The sequence below is a fragment of the Argiope bruennichi genome, chromosome 9, assembly GCF_947563725.1.
Source record: "Argiope bruennichi chromosome 9, qqArgBrue1.1, whole genome shotgun sequence".
Lineage (NCBI taxonomy): Eukaryota > Metazoa > Arthropoda > Arachnida > Araneae > Araneidae > Argiope > Argiope bruennichi.
The window spans coordinates 85,476,262-85,500,050 of NC_079159.1; the positions used below are offsets into that span (position 1 = coordinate 85,476,262).

The window sequence follows — 23,789 nt, forward strand, 5'->3', positions numbered from 1 at the left end:
CAAAACACAATTTAAATTTCCTCTATTGTTACAATTTTTATTTATCGTATTTATATACTCACGGACAGATAAATAACTCGAAGAAAAAATTCATGACTCCAGAATATTTAAAACTTTAAATTTCGAAGTGAAATCGATTTTTTTTTTTGACAATTGCAATATTTTTACTATTGTTATGACATAAATATAAAAAGAATCAACTTAATAATAACATCACTTTTTCTGTAATTTAAAAACTTTAATTAATAACTTCTTTAACTTATTTCTAAGTACACGGAAAGTTTTGAAACAGATTCGCTACAGCTTCGCATTTCCAACAGTTTTCTGCATACGGTATCGACTTGAGCTTTCCTGATCGATTAAAATATGATTTGAGCTCAGGTATTAAAAAAATAATAATAACAACTCACCGAACAACATTCAACACATACAATCATAATCTGTCAAACACAAATCAACAAACAGAAGTATAAAAAGAAAAAAGAAAAAAAAAACTCAGACGAAAGTAAAGAGATTATTACGGCTACCATAATGAATAGGTCAAGAAATTGGTAATAATAATATGTGAATGGAATTGAGGTCTCAAGGCGTAATTCAGAATGCGATCGGTATGCAATTGAAATTCAATACTCATACGAGCAGAAACATAAGATCATTTGCGAATGCAGCAAAGCGTGCCTCGTACAAGCCTCCAGCAGTGTTCCAACGACCCTGTCAGCAGTAGCACACTAACTTGATCTCGAAATGAACACAGCTGATCTATTGATTCGGAATTTTAAATGAGCGATATTAGTAAATGGCGGAACATTCATTAATCAGAGGAAATTTAGGAGATGGCTATTTTGTGCCGTGTTATATTGAACAGGAAGAATATTGATTCCGATTGATTTGAATATTTGATTGTTACAAATATATAAAAAAGACTATCGAATATAAAAAAAAATACAAATATATAAAACAGACTGTCGAATGAAGAAAAAAAATGAATTAAAAAAATTAGATTTCATTCTAATTATAGATCTTTTTTGGTTTGGATTTAACATTTAATATATTACACTCATAAAAAATATTTATTACTTTTTAATAAAAATAATCAAGCATGCTGAATGGGGATAAAATAATATCCCAATTTTATATATAATTTATATATAATATATAATATTTATTTTAATATAATTAATATTTTATGTGTAATATATAACTTAATATAATAATATATTCTTTTTTTTCAACGAAAAATTGTTGAAAAAAAGAACAAAAATGAAGAAACAATAATAAAGAACAATAATAAAAAACGAATTAATAAAAAACTTGTGATTTCAAATACAGAAAACAGAGAATAAAAATGACTTATATAAAAAATTAAATATTACTGAATTTTAATGTTATTAAATTAAAAAGAAATGCCAGAATTTGAAAGTTCTGCAACCCCCCCCCCCAGATTTTATGTGAATATTAATGAAATATATAAAGCGACCAATACGAATCAAGTATATTAAGGTACCTTACATATTTGATTTCATTGTCAAGCGAAGTATTTGTTCTGAGCAAAATTGTTATTTTATATTAAATACAATTTTTTTTTATAAAATATTCAAAACAAATCTATTGCAAATATATCAAAAGTAAATATAAGTACACAACTGACATTTTAACTTTGAAAAATGCCTCGCAAGAAATTTTCTGGTCCTAGAAAATTAGTTTAATATAACAAATATATTCTTTCATATAGTTGTGTTCTTAGTACACAAGCAAAATCCATATTTTATGGGTATATTAATCAAATATATAAAGCGACCAATACGAATAAAATATATTAAGATTTTTTACATATTTGATTTCATTAAAGTGTTGTAAATAAAATTGTGATTTCATATTAAATACAGTTTTTTTAATAAAATGTCCAAAATAAATTTAAAGTAAATATCTTCAAAGTAAATAATATAAATACAATGACATTTTAACTTAATAAAATATCTCGAGGAAAAAAACTTTTTTATTTTATTTTATTTTTTTATTCCATGAAGAAAAATTTACAAAAATAAAATCAGACAGTCTTTTAACAAAGATTCTGCTTCGCTGACTGGAAAACTAAAATTCTTTCTACCATAACAATAACTATACTGTGATCTCTGTCACATATATTCGAACATTAATCAAAAAGTTTTCGGAACCGGAAGTGAAAAAATACAATGAGTTCGCTCTCTCCAGACATGAATGGATTTGGAAACTTTCAGCAGTCACGATATTATTTGGTATAGATACATAAGTTTGAAAATGCAGTTAAATCTAAAACTTTTGAGTAAATTATGTCTTTTTGATAGTATTTTTGTATTGATAATTGACTAGCAAATATAAATAAACCAATAAATTAGAATAACTTTTCATACTGTTTCTGTAGAAATATTAAATATAAAGTGTTTTATGAAAAATTAACATTTTTAAATGTTTTGAATCAATGTATTCAGCTTTCAAACTCAATGCAAATTTTAAAGAAACGATATTCTCTTTAAGATAATCTTAAATTTTATTACAGTTCACGAATATATGAATTCTACCGAATCAAAATAAACAATTGATGAAATTAATTTTCTTTGATTAAGTGAATTTAAATTTAGGATTCCTTATCGAATCAATATTTTTATGTGCTATCAATCACAGAATGTCATATTAGTGATATAGAATGTATATAAAAAACATTCCACTGTTACACAGAAGAACTTGCAGAATAATACAGAAAATATTTCAACAGGTAAAGAAAAGCAGTAAAGAAACGATTAAAATTATTTTAAAAAGTAACATAGAAGGGTAGATAATGATATAACTTAGAATACTTCAAATTACAAAAATGCTCATATAAATAAGTAAATAAAGTTATATCGCTTATTAACAAAATAAAAAAATGCTTCCATGTTGCCAATAAATAATAGTAACGGGAATTTTAATATAAAAGTAGTAATTTATATTTTAAATTATGTTGTATATATTTTACAGATAAAAAAAAATTCAGTTTTCTATTCAAAATTTACAGACATCTTCCTATATTTGTAATACCATTTCATAGCGTATTCCAATATTCAGTGTCCACTTCACTGCTAGTCCGTATTGTAATGACATTTTATTATTATATAACTTCAGCAAAATTAATTTTTTAAAATGGTTTTTTTTTAAGTATGCAGTTTTGTTTGTAATAATTATTTAAATTACCTGATGATGTAATAATACAAGTAGACAAAAATAGACAAATTATCATAATTTTCTTTTCTTAACTATAATCGCTTCTCTTCCAACAAAAAAAAAATAGTTTTCATTTGCATTCGTTACAATTTGCAATATTTTATATGCAAATAATGTTTACATAGAAATATTTCATTTTAGAGCTAAAGAATTCTCATGGTTATATTACAAAGCGAATTCTAATCATTATGAACGGTAATTACTTTTTGTTTTTCTTTCATATGCTAAAAATAAAACAGAACTTGGTTGGATGCAAATATCCATTATGAGAATTTTATCCGTAAAAATATTCGGAAATAACTATATAATGTTGATTTTCCCATTATTTGCAAAAGATAAATTCTGTTCAAATCAATAGGGTATTAGGACTGATGTTATTTTTCCAGCTGTAGACGGCAGCTGAGTAAACAATCTTGACATTCAACTTACAATAACTTCCTACTTTCATTTAAACAATATGATAAAATAAAATTAAAAAAGAAAATCCTAGAATAAGGTAAAAATAAAAAAAATAAAAAATAATTAAAAAAAAATGAAAATAAGATCAAATGATGTTTCCATTATAAAGAAAATTTTATTTCGAAAACGATTCTATTATTCAGGTTTAAGATCTCCACTTAATTTTACATAAATTTATTGTATTTTATTATTGTAATAAGATACCAATATTGTTTTATATTCAATTTAAAGATAAACATTATGATTAAAACCAAAATTTAAATAAACATCAATCACGAAAACGTTTTCAAGTAGAGACATTCTGAATACACATTATTAAATAGGAGAATAAAAAATAAAAAAAAATTAGCAGAAATATTTTTCTATTTCAAGATGAATATAAGATCAAATAACTCATATTTAACTTGCAAATTCGTCAGACTTTTATAGACAGATGAAAATTATCTTTCAAATATTTTGATGTCAAATCAATTACTTCAGTTGAATTCAAAAGATACATGCTGAAGAATTAAATAAGTGATTCTTTAGCCTACTCATCAAGAAATAATATTTTTTTAAATTTTCATTTTACACATAAAAGATTTATAATTTAAAATTTGTTATTGCTTTTATTTTATTATGCAAGTTGCAATTAAGAGAAAACGAAATTCTATCATTTAATAGAAAAATGACTAAAGAAACAAGTCAAAATATGAGATACATTTTGAATTTTCATTTCAAAAATAACTCTGATAACTTTATGAGGAATTAATTTCGAATTCCCATAGAACTTTATATTAAAAGTTTCATCTTTAAACATTATACAAATCTGCAAAAATAAAAGAAATGGCGTTTAAAATTATTTAAAATAATCGCATCATAAAAAAATTACAATTTGAAATCTGCATAAAAGAAAGATAATTTATATCCGTTTCAAATTGCAATACAAAATAATGCATGATTGTAATCTGACAAGCTTTACAAATTTGCATTTTTTTCCTCGTATCGTATGTTTATAACATCGCAAAGAAACCACATATTCGGTATTTTATAGTAACAATTTCTCAATTTTATTTTAAATTCTAAATGCGAATCATACAGTAGTTGAGAAGAACATGTATATATATTATTTTCTTTTCCTCGATTCATGAATTCTTTGCTGCTTCTCGCTTTTAAGCAAACGATTTTTCTGTATTATTAAAATCGCTTTTAACTACAGATCATCTCTTTAATCTCATAATTTTAATAAGAACACGATTTCTACAAGTCATTAACACTTTTCGACAAATAAATTAATTTCTCTAAATTGATTAAGATTAAAAGCAAATAATATAAAACTCATCCAAACTCACAGCTGACAGAGGTTCCGAATGGCCGTCTCCATAGCGACAGAAACCGAGGAAGGAAATAAACAAGTAAAGAATTTAAGAAGTTTAAAAAGAATCTAAAAGTGCGAGACCGCATTCAGTAAAGTCACTAACCTAAATGACAGACGATTGAAAAGAAACTCTGTTCTACCTGGACAGGTTACCACATTTGGCAATGTATCTGTGGGTCATTTTTTATATATTTTTTTCACATCTGGCCTATTCTTTTATCCATAAGTATGTTACATTGTTTTAATAGCGGTTTTATTTATTTATTTATTTTAATTCTTGGGTTATACGAAATTTAGAAATAATTCCAAATATTGGCGAAATCCTGTATAAAATAGATTTATATCAAAGCAAGCAAAATATAAAGATATTGCAGGCCTTAATGTAAAATTATATAAAAAGGGTAATTTATACTTTTTACAGAATGGTTACAAAAAACTAATACTATCTTCATTAGTTTTAAAATTAATGGAAATATAAATTAATTTTTTTAAAAATTTAAGTTTACATAAGAACTATTAATTTTTCTTAAGAACTATTAATTGAATTGGTAAATACTTCAGGCATAAAGTGATGAATAATTTGAAATTTAAAGCACAACCTGCATAATATACTTAAATTATCATTATAGTGCAGTTAATAGTCAATTCGCGGCATGTCTAAATCACATGACAAATGTTACTGCGCATGTTATCCAACATCTTACGCTGATCATCGGCCCCACATTCGTATTCGTGTAGCAAGATCCAAAACTGATGCGATGTACATGAAGTTTATCATTGTGTAAACTTTTTCTGCCACTCTTTCTTTCTAAATTAAATCTGAGTTTGTTCAGAATAAAAACAAGAGGAAGAGGCAATAGAAATTAAATGGTAAGTTCGAATAAGAACGATTTTAAAGCATATTAAATTGCGTTCTATTTTAATATCAGATAATATTATGACCGATTTCACGATTAGAAATATATATTAAAAAAATAAGGAAACTTCATCAAAATACAAGCAAACAGGAAAAGAGATTTAAATGTATTTGTAGCGATATAAATCCTTTCATTATATTTAACAGAAGGAAATTTTATATTTCAAGCCAGCAGTCCTACAAAACTTTCGAAACGCAATTAACACTATACATTTTTATTCGTTTAAAAAAAACTAGCTAATAAGAAGTAAAATATAAAAAAGTGTGTTACATCATAACAAAAAAAAGCCATTTGAATATCAGAATGTTACAACAACAAAATTCTGAAGTATACATCCAAAGCGATTGAAGAAAGAATACTGTGAAAAATAATTCTTTTACCATAGAATAGCATGATAAAAATTCAATTAAACTTATTTAGCTAAATTAAATGCCACTTTTGATATGGATCTAGAATTTCGAATAATTGTCAAATAACGAATACAACTTAGGCAGTCGCACTACTCCTAACTTCTACACCGCGCTAGTGGGAGGAGGATTTCACATGCACAAGGCAAAAATAAAATACGGAGAGGGGGGACGGATTTTAGATGGAATAACCCCGAATTCGAAAGTCGAATTGACATTAGGAATCCGACCTAACAATTTTAATTATTATATAGAATAAATTTATTTGTTTCACGCAATCATACAATACGATTTAATTTTTTGTGGGTACTTTTATTAATCGCATTGTCTATTTACCGGCTTTTACCGTTATAAAACCACAATGATGATAATCAATCATGTTATAGGCAAGAAATTAAAAAAAAAATTATTTTTTCAACTTAGGTAGGGCTGTAAATGTTTTACTTAGTTCAAGTTTTTCGTTTATATTTTTATCATTCTAGTTAAACGAAGAGTTTATTTATAATTCAAACTATGAACAATTTAAATTTAAATCAAAACTAACGATATTTATAAGTTTTTGACACAAAATTAGGACAATTATTACGTCATAATTATATCTTTATAAAAATTTCCTATTTCTTCCGGGGAGAAAAAACGTAAGTGTTGTATGGGAGCAAGTTAAAATTTTAATCATTTACAACATTCTTAATGATATCTTTCAATTCGAAAACTAAGAAATTTAAAAATTCCTTGATGAAAATTTTATTGATCTATCGGCTTCACCCAATTTAATGCGGAAGTCTCTTATAATTTATAATTCTAATATGATATTTGACAGAAAGTAACAACTTAAAATTCGCTCATCGATATGATCAGTTTCTAATTATAGTGTCTAATTAATTTCTTGCACAATTCCAAGCTATACAAGGGCTATTTTGAAGCGAATCCAGTCATTTTGAACGGCATTTCCCATTATAGAGAGTAATAAATAGCGTGCTGTACTTTTATGTACGGCACAAATAGTTTTAATAATGAAATTTTCCATACAATTTCTGATTTGCAAATTAATTTTTATACTTAAAATATTAATTGATGTTTTATTAGTATTAGAAGCTATTTACAATAAATAAAGGAAGCTGGAATGAATAGTATGCTAAAACCTGTCACATCTTTAGTCTCCATTGTTATGCATGTGTAATAGCAAAAAGATTTAATCCTTAATATTTTTAAAGCAATAAGAGATGATTCTCTTATTTTCTAAATTTATCGATCAATATTTTAAAGAGATAATTCCCATCTCCTATTACCTCTTGTATATTCCTTTCAAAAGTCTATCTAAAATGTATTTTAATTTTTCCTTGAAAACGATATTTTATTGTTTTATGGCAACTTTCATTCACCTATATTTTTAAATGTGTAGTTTTAAATGTCTTTAAAAAAAGAAATAATAGTAAATTCATATAAAAAATGCAGCAAGACTATAAAAAAAGAATACCTTCAGTTATCAAAAACATCAAAAATAAAATAATAATAAAAATAAAATGAACTGCGTGTAGTTTTTATTTTTGCTTATTTCACGGAAGGAAATAAAATATTCACATTAATTCTTAAAATTCTTTGCACGTAACAATGAACAAATTCTTTGAAAGTTTTTGTGTTAATATAACAAAAGGGGGAAAAAAAGAATAATTTTGTTATGCATCGATTCGATAATTTTTATTTTTTCCCCCATTAAATTTTGAAACAGAAAGTAAAACAAATTGCTTTTATCGGAAAAAGAGAAATAAAATAACATTCTACATGTAAATTGTTCAACATGTAAATTGAAATGTGCATGACATTTATATTTGCTTATTAGCATGAAAGTAAATAAAACATTCACACAATTTTTTCAAAATCTTTGCACGAAAAAATGAATTCTTTGCGTTTGAATGTTTTTTGTGAGAATATCATTCGAAAATTGAAAATATTTTCCTAATTTTCGTTGATCTGAATTTTTTGCTTTTTTTATTCTTAATTTTTGATACAGAAAAGGAAATAATTAAAAAATTTCACTGTTTCTTTTTAAATGAATTTAGCGTGAACAAAAATGAATTATTTCTTCATAAAATTATAAAAATAATTTGCATTGTAAAATAAGAATAGGGTTAAGTAAAAATAGCAAAAAAAAAAAAAAAAAAAAGCGAACAAAAAAAAATAAAGAAATAAGTTTCCCTTTTTTATAAAACATTCACTTAGTTCAAAATAATAACTGAGTTATTCCATTAAAAACAATCAAATGAATAATAACAAATGAATCTATATCAGTAAAACGCAAATTTTTGTAATACATTTTACATTTAGACAAAAAGAAATTAATTTATGCAAATAAATATGGAATTCCAAAAAACGAAATTATCAATAAACAAATAAATATACTCCGATGAAAATGATACCAGTCAAAGATACTTTTTAAAAACTTTTTCTTTGTTATCTAGTAAAGTATATGTACATAAATTCATCTAAAGCAATTTTTAAGCCTTTTTATTTGTTTTGTCTCGAACATAAATAACGAGTAGGAGTAGAAAACTATGCATAACGATATTTGTCTTTATGTTCACAAAAAATCTACGCCAATTTTCGAAGCAAACATCTCGCCAAACGAGAAAGTTCGCCTCACAGAAGTCAAGCAGGTTTTCTCTAATCCATCAGATTATTCGAATCAAACTCACGTCAAAAAATGTGCAGAATTCTTCCCATACCAAGCAAATTTACAATGAAAATGTGTGTGGGCGTTGAAATTTTTTTTAATTTCGATTTAATTTGAATAAATAAAAATTATAAACAACTTTTCATGATGTCAACAAAACAATAATCAAAACCCTATTTTTTTTTTTTCTTTCTTTTTTTCAAATTGAATAAATGTTATTCCCGTTTTGTTTTTTTTCCCACATTTTTTGACACTCAAAAAAAAAAAAAATAACCTAAGCAATTTACATATTTTGAAATAACTATTATTCGATATATTATTTCCTTCATCCTGAGAGAATATATCCAATAAAGTATGCGCATACTAACATTTCGTTACTTTCTGCTCTTCCTCACATGATTTCTTAGCACATATTTCCAGATAATTACATTTACCCCATTACGTAATAAATTAAATGACTTAATCCGATACACAAACAAAATACAAAATAAATATTAATTGAGGATCAAACTGAGTTTTGCATGCTTTCTAGAAAACTACCTGTTTTCTTAAGCTTCAAACTATAGCTTGCAGAGCGTCTTAAATTCTTACAACTAAAATAATACTACAAGCAATTTAGAATTCCATCGGCTTGTTTATTGTTTCAACATAACAGCGTATCTTACAACCATTGCCAGATTCCAGAAGGTTTACAATTGATCATCAGCTATTATACAAAAAATAAATGAAATAATATTACAAAATATGTTTATCAAAGAAAAAAATCGTTTGCTTTTACTTTTTAATAATATTTTAACAAAATAAAAATAGTAGCAGTTATAAAATGTCTGAAAAGGAATCGTTTGCTAAATGTCTGTTAACAGATTTAGATTATGATATTTACCGAATACTGAGTATTTTGTAACAGCTCCTATGCACCAACAAATAACCAAGCATTTTCTTTCTTTATTTATTTGTATCTGTGACTGATGCCAATCAATTAACTGGACTAACACGATGATGTGTCGAGAATTGTTGTCTTTCCTTGTTTGTTTGTTTTTTCAATAGATTTCATTTTATTAGATAGCATTTGCCATAATTACAGCTACCTTTCGATAGTTTATAGTATTGAGGAATTAAACGAAACGAATTAAATTTGGGAAAACAGGCAGCGAAGCAATGGTGTAGTGACAAAGGGGGTAAGTGGAATACAAATGTATCGTACATTATGAAGACAAAATATAAGAACATTTATGTCCTTTTAAAAGTAAACTATGACTAGGAACGAAAATATAAGATAGTGATTCAGGCGCTGTTTAAACATGCTATGTCAATAATAACGAGTGAGGGGTGGAAATATTACCTTCCTCCCCGTCAATTGCTTTCTCACCTCCCTTCCGCAGCCAAAGCAGTACAAGACTATCTGACTTCAAAAGGAATGTTTTTTTTTTTTGTTTTGTTCCTAAAATGTACTGTTATTTAATGCCCTCTAGCGAAATTTTGTTTCAAATACGCAATTTTATTCCCACCTGAATACATTTTTTTTTTTCAATTTCAGCAATTATACGTTAATATATCACATAATAGGAAGTCACATCCAATTTGATTCTGTTTATATCAAAAAATTTCTTACATGAAAATATTTATAATAAATAAATAAAGTATTTCAAATGATTAAGAAAACAGTTTAATGGTATCGAGATATGAAGTTGGAATAAAATACAACAGATGAAACTTTATCAAAGATATATCACGTGCTAGATTGAAAAGTGAAGTCGATTTGCCGAATTGAGGAGAGTACCACGGAGTGCTTGAACTCAAGGTTCTTAACCTCCGGACATAACAGGTGAATAGTAATGACATGACAATGAGATTCCTAAGTGTAAAGTGGAATCATAATTAGAGGTTGAAAATCATTTTTCAGTACCGAATGTTTTAGGAATACCAACTATCGAATATATTTCAGTACATAAATTGTTTGTTTAGATCAGGCAAAAATTCGGTAACTTTGAATTGTCTTTTTAATTTCATTAGTAAGAGATCGATTAATTGAAGAGTATGCGCAGAATTTTCCTCGAAGTTAAGTTACGAGAACATTTGTAAAAAGCAGTCTTCCTAAAGCAATCTACTAGATAAAAAAGTGGGGAAAAGGAAAATTGGTGTGCATTTTAGAAGATGCGATTGTTTCCACACTTAAGAATATTAATATGGGGAAAATGTCTCTTTATGCTAACAAAACGACGACATTCTATATATCATTCAAACCGACGTAAAAAAAAGTATATATATATATATATATATATATATATATATATATATATATATATATATATATGTATATATATATATATATATATATATATATATATATATATATATATATATATATATATATATATATATATATATATATATATATATATATATATATATATATATATATTATGAGAAGAATGATATTCAATATAATTAAGATTTAATATAATAAAGGTCTTTTTTCTTTTTTCCTTCACAGTACAAGTTAAATACGAAAAATTTGAAGAAAATCTAATCGACATTTTGATTCTCTAAGGGAAATAGAAAAAAAAAAAATAACGTTTTCAATTGAGTGCAAATATTAAATATATTTTCAATTTTTCGCATATGACATTCTCTATAGCTCTCAACAGCATATTTGATATAGCTGCAACCTCTTTTATACGTATTCGTTATTAATAATTTGCAATAAATAATTCAATTTTATTTAAAAATATTAGAGCATACGGGAAATTTTAGTGATGATATTGCGAATTAATTAAATGATTCATTTTTTTAATATAAAAAACTATTGAGGAAATTGCAGCAATATTTACCCTTCTTTGGAAAAAAGAAAGCCTAAGAAACATGATAATTTAATAACAAAGGTAAAATCTGCCCCAAGCCTTACTATTGTTTTAAGAATATTGCAAGCCATAACAATAATTGTAGTAAGTGCCGAAAGAAGTTCTACTAAATTAAAATTTATTACGAAAATTCGTCTTAATAGATGATTTGACAGGCGATTGAAACCCCCGGGGGGGCACCTCGAAATGAGGATGAGATGCTTCCGGCATGGTGGTTGGATCTCGCCACCCTGGAGGGTACACAAATAGGTGGGGGATCTGACTCGTCCCATCGATGGCGGGACGTACTTCCTTCGGGGAGGGTTGTACCGTGGCCGGTGATGCCCCTTAGGACTCAACCACAGTTCCCGGCAGTGTTGCTGTTGCGGCGGTCCGATCATTCAAGTTTTATGGTTTAAATTCATGTGCCTTCGTGGCGGATCGGAGAGTCAGATGGCTGACTGACTGACCGGCGATTGAGCAGAAAACCTCTGATCAAATAAACTTAAAAGATGTGATTAAAAAGTTTGCAGAACAAGAAGAGAGAAAAAAAGTATCTTGGGATTTTAGCGTAGTTTATGTTACTTTTGTTTGTTCGCGCAATAATACAATTCTTTTAAATAGCAATGAAAATGAAAAAAAAAAAAAAAAATAACCTTGATTAACAATTTGTGGTTAGATACATATATTTCTTAATAATTTTCTACTATTACGTATTATTTGATTATCAATTTTATGTCATGTTATGTCAAGTTTCTTTCTAAATATATGTGTTCATTATAATTTAAGATGAGTTGACTTTTATTTAAAAAATATACGTATTTCATGTATTTATAATATTACATGGTTAAGGTGCGACAATTTATCTTTTTTGTCTAGGGCTACATAATCGCCAGAGTGAGCGCTAAAGTTTTAGGACATTTTTTTTTTAATTCAAAATCGAAACAACTCTTTTCAGAAAGTTTAAAAAAAAAAACTGAAAGTTAATTAAAGAAAGTTACAAAAAAAGGTGAAAGGCAGTTTTCCGACAGAATTAGATTACTTTTATCGATTAAAACAATGACGATGGAAATATTCTTTTAATTTTTGAAACAGAATTAAAATTAGTAATTTCATTCAAAAATGTGAACAAACCATACTCGGTTTTTTATATATTTTTTTGCTAAAGTAGAACAGCATGAAATATATCTCACAATATATTTATTTCTGTTTTAGACGAAATTTGTGAACAAAAATTACATTTATATTCTGATAAAGCTCAAACGCAAATTATATTGACAGCATTAAAACAACTAAAAAAAATAATATAAAATTATCCATGCTAAATCGTTGTTATTCTTTCTAATGGCGTTTGGCATGGACAATTTAAACCATAGGTTCCCAAAGTGGTCCAGGTGGATCCCCAGGGGTCCATAGGAGACCACACGGGGTCCACGTAGAAGTGAAAAGAAAACAGGGGTTCACAAGTTGTAAGTAGGGGTCCACGAAAAATTTTCTGGTTTTCATAATAAAGAACAAAAATTTTGGCTTGGATTTACCAATCAACGTAGGTAGGTAGCATCATTCACTAGGTAGGTACTCAGAAATATTCGGGACTCAGTTCAAACACAGAATTAAATAGAACAATAGATAATAGTACAAGTCAAGACTTCCAAAGTGCGCCCACTCGTCCGGGATGCTTGTTTAGACCTGCAAAGGGATGAAATGCGACTTGCGCTGTGCTACTTTTTTTGAAACTGAAAATGTGCTACTTTTTCTTTTCCTTCTTAACACTCCCAATTTAAGGTGATATTTTTTAGGAGTTTTGAGAATACAGTAGAAATGTAGCAGCAGGGAGTCTACCGAAAACAGTAAAACTTTGAAAGTGGTCCACGAGAAAAAAAAGTTCGGGAACCTCTGATTTAAACCCAGTGGGCGTCTCTTGTTTTAGCAGCGCCAACTAGGGCCAAGAGTACATCTTAGTTACTCCCGCATCACAATCGCTTGCACAACCCTTTTTTACAGGGGAGCACATTTACACACCTCACAGACATAACAGATGAAGAACAACCACACCCGAACCGAGACTCGAACCCAGGACGCCTAGATCACGGGGAAGACGCGCTACCCTTATGCCAGGAAGCCGGCATGCTATATCGCCATGCTGTTTATTACCATTTCATCAATGTAACAATAAACAGAATAAAAAAATGTGTGAACAATTTTGACTATCCTTTACCTTTCATTCACATATAAATAAATTCTTTTATGCAATTTAATGTCAACAGAAAAGAATTAAATGTTAAAAAATGAGGCCCAAAAATAAAATAAAAATTAAACTTATGCGATTAAATTACAGCTGAAATTGAAATTAATTGCAAAGAAATTTGCTCAATAATTAAATGTGATCTACAAATTATTTCATATGTTCTGATTCTTTAGATGTTTAAAACGCCACAGATAATCCTATACCTTGAATTCATTCTGACTAACATAAAAAAAAGCATACTTATAAGTCATATTTCATAAAAACAAAAACTAGCTAATTTTTTAATATATCTAAGATTTCATTAAAATGCGATGAAACTTATTCAGATTCAACAAACTGCCTAAAATGGAAATTATTCAGAAGTTAACAAAACTTATTCACAGTTTATTAATTAGAATACACTCTAATGAAAAAAATATATTCATATATTTAGTAATTTCATACATCTTAATAATCTACTACAGATTTTATTCGAATGAGATTAAAATAATTCAAATAAAAACAAAAAAATAGCCATAAATGGAAATAACAACAAAAAAAATTACAAAATTAGTTATGTAGTTACGATGTGCTGTAATTTAAAAAAAAAAAAAATGCAAATCTTATATAACATCTTTTCTCATTCTTCCATCAGGATTCTCAACACTGAATTGTATAAATGATAAAATAAATCTAATATTGCAAATTAAATATTTTTTCAAGAGATAGTTTAAAAGGAACAAAAATTCCAAAACATACAAATACGGATAACAAATGAATTAGTGGTTCACTGCCTGAGTTCTTTACGGCACTTGATTCTTGGAATTATATTATTATTCTAATTTATGTTATTCTAATTCCGGTTATGTTATTTATTTTTACAGAATTAAAAAACGCGGTATTTAAACAAGTCTTCATCATCTGAATTATATATCGAATTATATCTCTACACGATATTTGTTGATATGGATTATTAAATCAAACATAAGCCGATAAAATTATAATTCCACAAAGAAAATAAATCTTATTGACAAATTTTAATTAACATTTGTTGCATCGATATGAAAAAGTTAATAACAAACTCTTTGCGCAATCATAATAATCAGAATTCGCACGCGTTCTGAAGAATATCTAGTGCGTTTTAAATTCAGAAATCATTCTGAAAACAACTTATATATATAGTATATATAAAAAGAAAAAAAGTAATCTTTTTACAGAATTTCTTTTTCTTTTCTTTTTTTTTAAAAATTTCGTAGTTTATACGGAACATTTTTTTTTCCTTTTTTCCTTTATTATACCAAAGTCACTTATTTTTTCAATTTAATCATTAAGTAACATTGACAGTAAGTAACTGAATAGCAGTATATTTTATACTACTAGTGCCTTTAAACAAGGCAAGAAATAAATTTATTTTAAGAACCAGAAAGGAACACATTTTAGGTTTTGATTTCAAAAATATATATTTCATAATTCAAACTGCTATCTTACAACTGCGTATTTTAAAAATGGTTCTTTATGGTAAAAAAAGTTACCAATTTCCTGTAATAAGAATTTTTTTAATTCAATAAAACATAATTACCAATTTACATCTTACTTTATATAACTTTTTTCCATGTCTCAAATCCATTTATTATTATCATTTTCCTTTTTAATTTGCAGACGACATTTTTTCGGTTGACTAAACATGTGGAAAACAATTCGTTCATCTGCAGTTAATTTTTCATAAACTGCAGCTTTTAAGTTTGACAGCATTTTACAAGCGTAGCCGTCGATAGCTCAGTTGGCAGAGCGGTGGACTGTAGAGGCATAAATGCAGTGATCCATAGGTCGCTGGTTCGACTCCGGCTCGACGGAAAGAATTTTTTTTCTCCTTACTCTTATACTTCACGTTAACATACAAGAGTGGTCATAATAGGCTTTTAATTTGTTCAAGAAGTTGAAATCGAAAGGTATGAAAACTAAGTGCATAAAATGACAAGAAATTTACCGCATTTTCATTTTTTGTAATAGTAACACATTACATAATCAAAAAACAAACAATTGATTGATTTTGGTACTTAAACTAAATCAGTAATGCTTGAAATAAAGTTATGATTTATTATTTAAATTCAAATAAATCATTTATAAACGAATATAAGGAAAACATTTAATCTATACAAAAATGTAGACATCGCTATACATTTTGACAATTACTGATATATCCGGAAGAATTTCGATAAAATCTAGCAAAATAAATTATGCTTAACATAAATTATAACATGGTAAATTTTTAATACCATTATACAATGTATAACTAAACAAGAATGTTACTTATCCAGATTTTAAAAAAAAAAAAAAAAAGAAAGAAAGAAAAAGAACTTATTGGCACGAATAATAATTTACATATATTCGTTACAGGCTCCAAATTTTTAATATATAGATAATTAAGTTGTGTGGAAATTGACAATCGGTGAAATTGCCTCTTCTTAATTTTCAAAATTTTAAGTACAGAAATTGTTTAAAAAATATCGATTAATAGCAATAGTACAAAATTCTAATATTGGAAATATTCTTGATTGTATAACAGAAATGCAACAACATTTTACTCACTAAAAATCTAAATTTAGTAATATATTTATTTAAAATCTATATTTCGCAAACATTTTAATACTGTCAAATTAATTTCAATTGCTTTATGTATATGTTATGTTTTGTGTTTAACAATGTTTTGGTAAAAAAAAATTATTATTGTTATAAGATGGTTTAAATAGTTGAATGCATCGCTTTTATATTTAATATTTTTAGGCATATTAATATTTTATTTAGTCAAATTTTGAGAGTCTGCGAAAATTGGATCAATATAGTAAAGGAAAAGATACCACTTCTTCAAAAAGATAACTAAAACTACTATTGTCAATTATAATGTTGATATTTTACACGAATGATGCAATAAAAGGGATTACAAAAGAGTTGTATCGACAACTTTTTTGAAATGGTGCCAGGACATCCGGCAATGGCACTTGAACAGTGAGTGAGTGACATGTTTTGACCATCTTGTTTTAGATAAGTTCTCAAACATAATTGACAAGTTAGATAACATAAAATAACCCTGTCTTGTTAAATATTCGTTGTCATTTTATGTCAAACAAATATATGATAACAGTAAAAAAAAAATAATAATAAGTTTTGAAGAAATTCTAAGAATATTCTTACTAATTACTGCTACGAACTATTAAAAAAAATTCGCAAATAGACAGCAATTCAAGAAAGATTTAATTTGGATTATCGGCACAAAATCTACATACCTATTACTTATGAAATTTCAAAAACAATTCTTGATAAAAATTAACGATATACATGCACAAGCGTTTATGAAATATTTTGAAAAGTCTTAAGGGTTCGGATTTGTAGCAACGAACGATATACTGATTTTGGTTTCAAAATTAAAACAGTCAGGGGTTCGATAATTCCCGAAGATTTGCCCGTTGGATTATAGTATGTTAAATCTGTCGTTATAAGTTACATTTCTTAACGTTGAGGAAGACTGAGAAATTTCTTTCAACTTACTGATTTTCTACTTAGCTGGGAAGAAAAGTGGGAGGGGGGGGCATTTTCAGAGAGGATCCAGCTGGTCATCGACCGGTCAACAGAAAATTGTCTGTCATTTAACGTGAAAGGAACCATTCATTTCTGTAGTTTACCACTCCTCAGATTCTGACAAGATGCCAAAGAAATTTTCACCACAAGTATGAAAGAGGCCTTAATTTTGAATAAAACGCAGGTCCAAGTATCGTCCTCGACATCTGACCAGTTCAATAATATTCAGCCCCCTCCTTTGAGGCCTTATTTACTTTCTAATAACAAAGGAACTGTCGTGGCTGGTTCGTGAGTGCTTTGAAAAAAATAGGCAAATAGAAAACTTAACAAATTTATTGCAGATTCGGTCGAGTTACTCTGCTCAGTAACTCCTTCTCCTCCAAGAGCCAACACTCGAATGACATCACTCTTTTAATTACACTCGCGCTAGTGGTCTAGCGCCATCTATGAACGTTTATTTCCTAACGCTTCAAAATCCAATCACTACAGGAACTTTTATAAATTCAGCTTGAGCACAGTAGTTAAACGAACTTCCAATATTTCCAACTTTAGAATAGACTAAAAAAGAAAATGTAGTATTTCTACAATCAGTAATAATTGAGATAAACAAACCGAGAAAAGTTACATTAATATTTCATTAATTTTTATTCAGAATATGTTTGTTCGTAATATATTTAAAAGTAAATATCATATCTCAATCATTTTCTTTAATTTTCAGTCGACGATATGTATGTAATATTTCTCTATATTTCAGGAAAAACTACTAAATCAATTTCAGCTCAAACTATTATTTGTTAGTAAAAACAATAAACAAATAAAAATTGAGGAAAAATACAACTTAAAAATTATTTATATATTCAAGATGAATAAATTATTCATTTATATCCAGATCATATCATTATTTAATCCAATTAAATTTACTCCAACTGAAATTGAAAGCAAGGTCATAAGAGAGAACGTTATTCTCGTGATACCTGATATCATTTTAGGTCCGGAAGTGGTTAATTTCATTGACTTCAGACTTAGGTGTTGCTTTTATTGACTACAAACATACAGAACATTTTTGGAACAGATATAGAACTTTTAAAAAAAATTGAGATTTCATATGTAAATCGAAGATAGTCAAAAGTTTTGTACGTTACAGGTTTTTTTCCCTCCCCATCTACCATATTTTTATTTTGTTATTACATATTTAGAAAAAAATAACCTCCAAATCCAGTTAGATTTAGCAAATTTATGTTCAGCCCAAATCGGTGCACTTAAGTTGAAAATATTTTGAAAATTAAAACAGGCTAGAAATGACAAGGGAATTTTCAAAATTAAGATATGAAATTGATTGTACCATAATACATATTCATGATTACGGACAAAAAAAATTGCTTAGTGACATAAATACTTGGATAACTAAAAGCAATAATATGATTATCTTTCTTTAAAAATATTCTGTATTTTCAGTGCTTTGGGTTGTTTTTTTTTAATGAAAAGCAAGTAAATAAAATAAATCCAGATTTTAAAAAATCCTTTCTTGCAATCTTCGTTTATAAAAAAAAAGCAGTCGATGACCGTTTGTTTAGGCAAGTTTATGACAAATCTTTAAAAAGTTAATTCACTGAAAAATGTTTATATTAATTATAAATAAAAAATAAAATTATACTACAAATTTTACGCAAGTTATTACAAAATATTTTGATGTTTATTTTTTATACAGATTAAAAATGTTTTTCTACAAAAGGCAGTTTTCATCATGTTCACAATCTAAAAGAACAGTGGTATACAAATTACATACAATTCTATAGTATTTTTGATAAATAAACAATTATTTGCGTTAGCGTTCTACAAAAACGAGGCAAAATGTCAAAGTTGAAGGTCTACTTTAAATAATATTAGACAAAAATGAATCGCTTACACGAAGAGGAAACAAAACAGAGTAAATATTTTCGTATGTTTTGAAAATCTATTTTCAAACCACATATTTCCCAATTACTACCCCTCTCACGCCCTTTTTTTTCCAAAAATAAAGAATTTTAAAAAAATCGCCGGACTTTTTCGGAAACCGGGAAAAAATCCCAGGAGCTGAATGTCAATCTGGCATTCGGCCAAGAAAGAATTAATGACATATATGAAGAAGGGAAGATCATGTCAGCAAAAATGAAAAATTCCACTTAGGAATATTATATTTTTGTAAAAACCACTCTCTTTTTTCAGTACTGCCTTAAAAAACATTTTTAAAGAAACATTAATATTTTACAAAAATGTATTTTATGAAGTAAAAAGATTTAAATGGAAAAATGATATTAAAGAAATATACCATTCTGAAAGAGATGAAGAATTCATGATAAATGTCAATATATCCCATAACTCTTAATTGTGATTTTAAATTAATTAAGTACTTCAAAACGTTAAAAAACAAGTTTATAAGCTTGTAACTTAATAATACAAAAGTACAGATAAAAATTATTTTTATTTTTTGCTTCTTTCAATTTTTAAAGAGTATATTTTAGATACATTAATGATTCCCAGTTTTTATATAAACTATCAAACAATCATACTCGAAAAAATAACGCATAGAATGTTAGTAAAAATACGTCTTTTGATGATTCCAAAAGAAACAGCCAAAATAAAAATAAATAAATAAATAAATTGTTTTTAATTTCTCACTTAAGGTCAGTATAATTTTTTCGCACTTACATTATTTACGTTCCTAAATATACAGAAAAAATAATGAATATTAAAATCAATAGCATAAAACGAAATAAGTATCATTAAATTATTATTTAATTAATCAATCACTTTGCAAGCCATTTTTTAAAATCGTTTTCTATATACGAAAATACAGCCATCAATATTTTAAATATAAAACAAAATATTATCGCATTATCATCAATTATTAACAATTGTTTCATCTTTTTTTAAATATTTTAAGCAATAGTGTTTCATTTCTGAAAGAAAATTTTCAAGAAAAAGAATTAAATTCATTGTGAAAATGAATAACTATTACAAAGAAGAAAAAAAATTCTAAGAGCATTTGCAAATGCCTTTACAGTTAAAAACACAAAAATCGAACAGCAATGATTCCTTGAATGGAACAATGATGATAAAATAATCCCATTAAAAAAAGACATGGAGAAATTTTAAATCAGGTTAGTTAATATAACTGGATTTCACATATTTAAAAAAGCATAGCACCGCATATAGCAATAATTAAAAACAAAACTAAACTATACCTTTTAAAAAACATATTTAAATTTAGGAGATATAAACACTTATAAAAATACCTTCGAGACTTTTCTTTATTTCTTAATCGATTTGATATCGTGCATGCTTTTCTATTAGTATTTCGAAGAAATTTATTTTCCAAATCGGGCCATTCTCATTTTTTCCATACGATTTTAATATTTCCAAGAATTGCATTTCACGAAAGGTTTGTATTCATTGCGTCTTCCACTGAATTCTGCCGGTAATGATGACAGCGCCATCTGCCGTAATTTTAAAACATTGTTAGAGAAAAAAACAATTAAGGAATATTTCAGAATTTCTTATTCTGATGAAATTTCTATCAATTACAGAAGAAAATATTAATCTGAAACCATCCGGAGAGATAGAGAATACCACCAGCATCGGCATCGCAGAATGACTTTTTTCTGGTGAAGGTTTCAATATCGATTTTCTGTTTCAATCTCAATTCTGAATGGAGCCCGTTACCCGGTCTGTAGCGCCATCTATAAGGCCAATATAGATCTATTTGCACAGTACGAATCCTTTTTTTGTTAATTTAATACCACACATGAAATTTGCAACTTTCTTTAGTTTGAAATTTAATTTTTTCGCCCAAAAATGTTTTTATATAATCTTATGTTACCAAAAATGTTTTAATTTTATTTCACGTTAAAATTAAAATCCAGGTTAAAAAAAATTCCATCATATCCAATATTTATACTATTTTTTGTTTCTTTTTATTTTAGTAGAATAAAATCATTGTGAAACGCATTATTTACCATAAGCCAAGACGAATTTCTTACATGGCATACAAATTTGATGTATTCTATATAGATTTAATTTTAATATGCCTTAAATTTTGTAAACACCTTTACAAGTTTTTCGTTTGAAATTTCATTAATTAAATATCGATTTCTAGGTTCGAATGCTACTTAAAGGATGTGAATAAAAAACAATCAGTTCAGTATCTGAGTTACATCATAGTTTTCTTATTATGAAAAAGTAAAACGTATCTTATGAAAAACGAAAAAGAATTTTAACTTTATTGAATCATATTTAATGATAGAAAAACCAGGACTTATGAAACAGGACATTAACTTTTAAAATGTTCGCTTGTTTTTACAGAAACTTATTCATTAAAAACCAGCAGAAACAGCAGTTATTTAATAGTTGGAAAAACAATAATAAATAACTTCCGTTTGGAGAATTAAACTCATTTAAAATTAAGTAAGTAAATTTAGAAGTAAAATGGGATATATTCATATTCGAAAGGTCTCATAATATGTATGTCAAATCTGTGTAAATGCAAAAGTACTCATTTTTTAAATTTTCAAAATAATGGCGCTGGATTTAAAAAAATAGAAACAAAACAGTGTTACATGAAATAAACAAGGGAAGAAATAGTCAATCCTAACTATTCGAGATTTTGAAGCAAATTAAAAAGTCAAAAATCGCTGACTGGATATAGTTTGACTGATTATGAATCTGGGATATCTTTTAATTTGCTAATAATAAGGTCCTTAATAAGTCATATTTTAGATAAATTATTGTAGTTCTATACTTTCAGTAGGTGAGCAGCCGTTAGTTAGATTATTTATTTGCCCAATAACTCATAAGGCGCAGCGGTGGTAAGGTCTCGGCTGCGGAACCGAAGAGTTTTAGGTTCGTGACCCGATTCCACCGAAGAACCGTCATGTAAGGGGGTCTGTTGCACGTTAAATTCGTCATGACCAAACATCCTCCCGCTGGTATGGTGTGGAGAGGGGGGTGCCAGCTCAGGTGTCGTCCTCGTCATCTGACCACGGTTCAAAATTACGAGGTCCGTCCCAAAATAGCCCTAGTGTTGCTTCAAACGGGACGTTAAAATAATTAAACCAAACCAAACCATAAGGTACAGCAAATGCAATTATGAATTAACAGGTCCTCGGTCGTGAAAGCTATACATACCATTCCTATTCATCATAATTTAAAATGGTATGAATACTATAACATACAAATTTATTACCCATAGTATCACGCTTTCAACTTTATATAACCTTAATTTTTTTAAAGAATTATTATGCATTTCACAGTAATGTCTAGTTGAGTGTTTATAATTTCTTTTGTCTTTTCTATCAGCAAAACCAGGATTTATTTGTAAACTTTTTAATATAAAATATCTTTATAGATGGTTAAAGTAAATTAAGATAAGACGCAAAAACTACCACAACGTTATTTACTTATGTAACGTTCTAACCCAAAAAGGATATTCACCCACAGTTGCCTCATGTTTGTAGAAAATGCCATCTTTTCTGTTGTTGTTTTTGTTATGATTTGAAGTACAGAAACCGCTGCTTGTAATAATCATTCGATTGTACTGAGCAAAATAGCAAAAAGTCAATCTCTCGTATCTCAGTACCTAGAAAATTCGCAGGTTCTAGTAATGAATAATTCGCTGATAGTGATCAATTTCGATGTCCAGACAATTCGGCATGTAAGCTTTATTATTATCGAGCAAGAGTATGTCTCTGATTTGTTGAAAGGTCAGAAGACCTTTCCGTAGAAGATTATGAAGCCTGGATTAACGTTGACGTAAACTGGGAAATAACTAAAAAAAAACTGCAAAAAGAACAATATGTCATGTACTGATAATTCGAAGAAATGATGATGTACAGCATGAGGATAATGACGATGAAAAGAGAAACCACAATCAGCTCAAGAAATTCTGCAAGCCCTTCCACCTTTAAGATCATCCTAATAACATTTTGGATCTTTTACAAAGCATTATTCATATCAAAAGTTTATTTAACGAATGCTAAATTCAATATCTCGATAGTAAAATCGTTTAAAAAACTAAATATGCAAGAATATATTATGAATGCTTAAATCCATAATTTAGAACA

At 27.3% G+C, this 23,789-nt stretch overlaps 1 protein-coding gene and 1 non-coding gene across 4 annotated transcripts in view; one reads left to right on the top strand and one right to left on the bottom strand.

Annotated features, from left to right (window-relative positions):
- Positions 1 to 23,789, bottom strand: part of LOC129984032 (UDP-N-acetylhexosamine pyrophosphorylase-like) — an 89,909-nt gene that overhangs the window by 55,040 nt on the left and 11,080 nt on the right. The window contains exon 1 of one of the 3 annotated variants that reach the window (XM_056093789.1): positions 20,967 to 21,100. The exons of 1 other annotated variant lie outside the window; for it this stretch is intronic. Coding sequence is in view for 1 of the 2 variants with exons in the window: in XM_056093786.1 (XP_055949761.1) it covers positions 5,028 to 5,059 (32 nt within the window). In the remaining variant the exon portion in view is untranslated. Of the gene's footprint in view, positions 1 to 5,027; positions 5,162 to 20,966; positions 21,101 to 23,789 lie in introns of those variants that run through there. One more of the 3 variants, XM_056093786.1, reaches the window with a different exon arrangement.
- Positions 15,881 to 15,969, top strand: Trnay-gua (transfer RNA tyrosine (anticodon GUA)). The gene is given in 2 exon segments: positions 15,881 to 15,917; positions 15,934 to 15,969. It is a non-coding gene; the product is annotated as a tRNA-Tyr (tRNA).